At 45.3% G+C, this 6,137-nt stretch overlaps 1 protein-coding gene across 1 annotated transcript in view; it reads left to right on the forward strand.

Annotated features, from left to right (window-relative positions):
• The first annotated feature begins 1,161 nt into the window (after positions 1–1,161).
• LOC118734620 overlaps positions 1,162–6,137 on the forward strand; it is a 5,090-nt gene continuing 114 nt past the window's right edge. Inside the window, exons 1-4 of the mRNA XM_036464327.1 lie at positions 1,162–3,918; positions 4,164–4,907; positions 4,983–5,011; positions 5,656–6,109. Of these exons, the coding sequence (XP_036320220.1) occupies positions 1,162–3,918; positions 4,164–4,907; positions 4,983–5,011; positions 5,656–6,109 (3,984 nt within the window). The remainder of the gene's footprint in view (positions 3,919–4,163; positions 4,908–4,982; positions 5,012–5,655; positions 6,110–6,137) is intronic.

Below are 6,137 nucleotides of genomic sequence, written 5' to 3' on the forward strand. Positions count from 1 at the left end.
TAGAAGTCTGATGAGGAAATGTGGTGATTTCCGAAATAGCTATCACTTCTACCATTTTTTCAAATTATTGTTGCTTTTCCACAATAAATTTTCATTTAAAAAATGGCCTCGAGCTCATTATAAAATTGTTGAATATTGTTGGATCACCCTTTAAGCTCTTGATGATTACTCAAATAACTTTGAGTTAATTCATCCACTCTAAACAACTAAACACCCACTCATCGTAAACATGCATACACACACACGCACACATAGTTAATCTCATTTATTATTGCACTCATAATTCTCTTTCTTCTTAATATTTCACTTGTACATAATTGGCATGTATTCCAATAAATTATTAGACATCTATCGCTCACTCCAAGCAGCTCGTTGTTTTAATCTTCTCGGTAGGAATATATACGATTTAACAATTTCGCGTACTTTGGTCTGGCAAAGATTGAGTTTTGGTTTGGAGAATATACACCCCCACATCCGACTTTCCCACAAGCAAGAAAAAGGCTTCTTGCATCGTTCATTTTTTGGCGCCCAACGTGGGGCCCGTGTCTATTCTACGACAAATAAGAATCATAATTCGCCATCATTCAACGGCTGCATCAGTAACAGCAATCAATCCGTTCGTTGGAGCAATAACAACAATCAAATTTTTCGTGTTCTAACCAAAACCCACTTCGTTCGGTGCTAGTGCATTTGACCACATATTGGCAACTTCATTCCCGCCTGGATCCCTTCGATAAATTTGCAAGTCATACCATTGCTGTTCTGAACAAAAAATTCACCGGTTGGAAACGCATTTATGTATGTATGTACCCTTACCCAAATACAGTTTTTGACTTTGCTGCTTTGTCATATATTCCGTACGGCTGAAAGTACATAAGGCCTACATTTAATTATTATTGTTGCGCATTTTTTACTGCTGTGAGCCGTTGATACTGCCGCTAACTCGCATTCGTCGCTCTCACTAGTAGACCATTCGCTGCTAACACTACTCGCCGTCGTATACTTCGTTGCTGCTCTGCCAGCGCTACATTCGCTGCTCTCGCTCAAGCTGCGCTGTTTTGCACTTTTTGTACTTCGCTTTGCTGGCATTTGCGTCAACAGTTGACCAACAGTCAGTAACCCAGTAGGAATTGTTTCGTCACATCACATTGTACATCAACCATGTCTCTTGAGGAATGCAAGCGTAAGCGCTCGAACATAAAGCGCAACATTTCTCGCATCAAATCAATCGTCGAAGCTGTAAGGGAGTCAGAAGACAAACTTTCTAATGCTGAATTGCAGTGTCGATTAGGAATCTTAGAGTCTTACTTTAAGCAAGCCTTGTCCGTACAAGTTGACATCGAAGACTTAGACCCCACAGACAACGGCCGTGCAGACCTAGAAGACAGCTACGTTGCAGTCAAGTTGAGCATCCAAGTGCAACTTGGAGAAGATGTTAACACTACGGTACACTACCCGGAAACGCCTGCAGCTGCATCTGTTACACCCTCGTCGCACCTACCAAGGTTGTCTCTACCAACTTTCAGTGGAGATTATGCAGATTACAAGAATTTCATCACGACGTTTACCCAGATCATCGCCCGTGAACCCAGGCTGTCGAACATTGAAAAATTCAACTACCTTTTATCATGCTTAAAGGGTGCTGCACTAGAAACCGTTAAAGCATTTCAGGTTACTAATGAAAATTATTCGAAGGCTTTGGATAGGCTTAAGGAACGGTTCGACAACCCGACCTTAATTTTTTTGGAAGGCATCGCCTCACTCTTCACGGCACCTGAGAAGTCAAACGCTCAACAACTGCGCAGCCTAGTAGACAAGGCATCGGCTATTTATAGTTCTTTGGAGTCATTGGGCTTAAGTACGAGCATCGCACAAGCAATGTTAATCTACATTGTAATGGGCAAATGTGATCAGCAAACCAAAAACAAATGGAACGAGTCACTTGATTATAATTCGCTTCCGACTTGGCCGCAATGCACTAAAGTCTTGGAAAGGCATTGCCAGTTTTTGCACTCATCTGAGTCGTCGTCGCAACGCAAACCCGAAGCTGGCAAGCAAACTCGCTTAAATATTCGTAACCAAAGTTCCTCATTTGCTATCACTAATCCCACGTGTGTTCTTTGTTCCAGCTCCAACCATAAAGTTGTCGGTTGCTCGCAATTCAAGGATATGAATACAAATCAACGCTTTGACCTCATCAAGAGGTATGACCTGTGTATAAATTGCTTAGGCAACGGGCATAAAATGGCTCAATGCCCTTCGAAGAACCGCTGTCGCACTTGCAATCGAGCACACCATACGCTGCTGCATCATGAGAATGCATCTCAGACTGTTCAGATAACACAATCAACTGTATCTGCATCCCAGCCATCTGGATCTAATCGATCGACCTGGCAAACGTCTTCACAGCAATCAGCAGCAACCCACTCGCACATGGGAGCATCAGAAGAGGGTCAAGTTATTCTGGCAACGGCTTTGGTGCTAGTGAAGGATGTTACAGGTGCATACAAGTTGGGAAGAGCCCTACTAGATTCATGCTCGCAACTCAACTTCATCACCGATGACTTCGCGCAAAAACTTCGTCTTCGTCGTGAGAAACACAATGTGGGAGTCCGCAGTATTGGTGAATCGTTAACCAATCTAAAGTCACGTACGACTACGACTATCAAATCGCGCACTTCAGCATTTCAACTGTCGCTACAGTTTGGAATCACTTCGCACATAGCATACCAGCCAGAAACCGAGATCGACACGTCCGATTGGAACTTGCCAGCTAATACAAAACTTGCAGACGAAAAGTTTTTCAAGCCCCGGTGCATCGACTTGTTGTTAGGCACAGAAGCATTTTTTGACGCCCTTGCTGTTGGTCAAATTCGACTGGGTTCTAACCTACCTATACTCCAGAAGACGTCGTTCGGTTGGGTTGTCTCTGGTAGGCTTCGTAATGAGCGTAATGTGACGGCATCATCTTGCCTGTTGTCAAATGAAAGCTCCATCGACGAGAACCTGCAACGCCTATGGAAACTAGAAGCCATCAGTACGCCAACCAAATCGATTCAGCCGGAACATCGCATTTGCGAAGAGATTTTCATGAAAACTGTTCGTCAAGATAACACTGGATGCATAATAGTAAGTATGCCTTTTAAAGATGACCCCATTTGTCTCGGAGACTCCTTCGATGTTGCTCGCCGGCGATTCCTCGCGCTTGAGAGACGCCTTCTAAGTTCGCCCGAAATTCGTCCGCAGTACATTGCCTTTATGGAAGAGTACGAAGGTCTTGGCCACATGTCAGAAGTAGCACAACCCAACTTAAAGGAGCCACACTACTACATACCACATCATTGCGTGCTAAAACCTAGCAGTACCTCAACGAAACTTCGAGTTGTGTTTGACGCCTCGTGTCGCACCTCATCGCAAACCTCATTAAACGACCTATTACTGGTGGGCCCAACAATCCAACAAGATTTATACATGCTACTACTGCGTTTTCGTTTGTATCGTTACGCCATCACCGCAGACGTGGCTAAAATGTACAGGCAAGTACTTGTAGATAATAACTTTCGACAATTCCAATACGTACTTTGGCGAGCTTCCCCAGATTCAGATATCCGCACGTACCAGCTGAACACGGTTACATATGGCACAGCCTCGGCTCCATTTCTCGCAGTACGCAGCCTCCACTATCTGGCGGACGAACACATGGCAGAGCTTCCGATCGGCGCTTCAGCAATAAAATCATCTTTCTATGTCGACGATATGTTATGCGGTGCCGAAGATGTGAATGAGCTATATACCCTCAAGCATCAAGTTGTCGAAGTACTCCGTCGCGGGCAATTTCCACTATCGAAATGGCACTCAAATCACCCCGACTTTATGGAAGGGCAAGCCACAAAGGAGCTCAGTATCACTGACGATTACGTAACCAGCGCATTAGGAATAACATGGCACCAACGAAGTGACGTCCTATCCTTCGCGTTCAATCATAAACAAGAACCTACTTCAGTCACAAAGCGCTTGGCATGTTATCACCACTGGTTATCACAGCCAAGATAATACTGCAAGAGCTTTGGCTTTGGTCCCAACATCTGCAGCAAGCTTGGACAAACTGCCTGATATCTTTAAATGCGATCTCATCACTCACGGTACCTCGTTATTGCTTACAGCCCAACGCTCGCAACATTCAACTACATGGGTTTTGCGACGCATCGATTCGGGCTTATGGCTGCTCGGTATATGTACGCACTGAAGACTTACGCGGTCACGTTGTAGTTCAGTTGTTGACGTCGAAGTCGGGAGTCGCCCCAGTAAAAAAGCAGTCGCTCCCTAAACTCGAACTTTGTGGTGCGCATCTTCTGGCTTGTCTTTACGCCGAAGTAAAGGAAATCTTTGCTAACAAACCCATTAACAGTTACTTTTGGACTAATTCCCAATTGGTGCTGTATTGGCTGAAACAGCATTCAATTACGCTGTCAACTTTTGTGGGAAATAGAGTATCCGACATACAGGAGTTGACTGGTGGTGGACAATGGAGACACGTTCCAACGCGCGATAATCCTGCAGACCTTGTATCTCGAGGTTGCTCTACTGCGGATCTCAAATCATCAAGTTGGTTTTCCGGTCCAGCCTTCCTACTTCAGGATCAGTCCAAATGGCCAAACAACAAGGCTCTAGCTGATCTGGATGCGAATATTATCAATGCAGAAAAACGCAAAACGGCTTTCACAGTAATTAAGGAAATAAATCATATTCTTGACGTCATGAATGGCATTAGTTCTTATCCTCATTGCTTACGTTTCGTCGCCTGGCTATTTCGGTTCTCCGACTCGTGCAGGAAGCAGTCAACATTCACTACAGCTTCACCATCGCCTGAAGAATTGCGACGCGCATCGCATTGCATAGTATGGAACGTACAACAGCAGCACTTTTCTGTCGACTTTCAGCTACTAAAGAAAAAGCAAACTTTAAAAAGTACTTTTTTATAGACGATTCGACCGGCTTTGAGCTCATCAAGGTTGGTGGTCGCCTTGACTACTCCGACCTACCAGACAGTCAAAAGCATCCGATTCTTCTACCCAGCAATTCACAATTTGTTTCATCGTATGTACGTCATCTTCATCTTCGGAATTATCATGCAGGCCCCAAAGCTTTAGTCGCTTTAATCCGTCTTGAATATTGGATAATCAACGCCAGAGACGTGGCTCGTCGCGTCGTTCGGTCGTGTGTGCATTGCGTCGGATACAAGCCTACACTGCAGCAGCAAGTCATGGGACCGCTACCAAAAGAGCGTGTCCAACCAGCACGACCATTTCAACGCTGTGGAGTGGATTTTTGCGGACCAATAAATACTTACATACGAATCCGAGGAAAGTTGCCTACCAAATCATACTTGGCTGTTTTCGTTTGTCTTGTCACGAAAGCGGTCCACATCGAGGTGGTCTCGGATCTGTCTACGAAGGCGTTCCTGAACGCTCTCAAACGGATGGGTGGTCGGCGAAAAATGCCACGTGACGTTCTCTGTGACAATGCCACGAATTTTATAGGTGCATCCAACCATCTACAAGACCTCAAGCAATTTCTCTTTAACGATGAGATCCAAAATGAAATCAAAAAATTTTGTTCCTCCGAATTCATTAATTTCCATTTTATTCCCCCCAGGGCACCCCACTTCGGCGGCCTCTGGGAGGCAGCGGTTAAAAGCGCAAAGAGACTGCTATATCGCACATTGGCTCATACAAGGTTAACCTTTGAAGAACTAAGCACCGTCGCCGTGGAGATAGAAGCCATACTAAACTCGCGCCCACTCTCCCAGCTGTCATCAGATCCTAACGACTTCGAAGTACTCACTGCTGGGCATTTTTTGGTCGGTTCACTGGAAGATCGCAACATATCGAACTTGGATCGGTATGATATGATCACGGCTATTAAGCAACGCTTTTGGCCGCGCTGGTCTGCGGACTACGTCAACGAATTGCGCGCACGGGTCAAATGGACGACTCCTGCACCCAACCTGACAGAAGACACATTAGTCATCATCCACGACGATAACCTGCCACCACAACGTTGGAAGCTTGGTCAAGTTGAGTCCACCGCACTTGGACGAGATGGTCACGTTCGAGTTGTGCACCTCCGTACTGCCA

The sequence above is a fragment of the Rhagoletis pomonella genome, unplaced genomic scaffold (genome assembly GCF_013731165.1).
Source record: "Rhagoletis pomonella isolate Grant_MI unplaced genomic scaffold, Rhpom_1.0 Rhpom_scaffold_00001, whole genome shotgun sequence".
NCBI lineage: Eukaryota > Metazoa > Arthropoda > Insecta > Diptera > Tephritidae > Rhagoletis > Rhagoletis pomonella.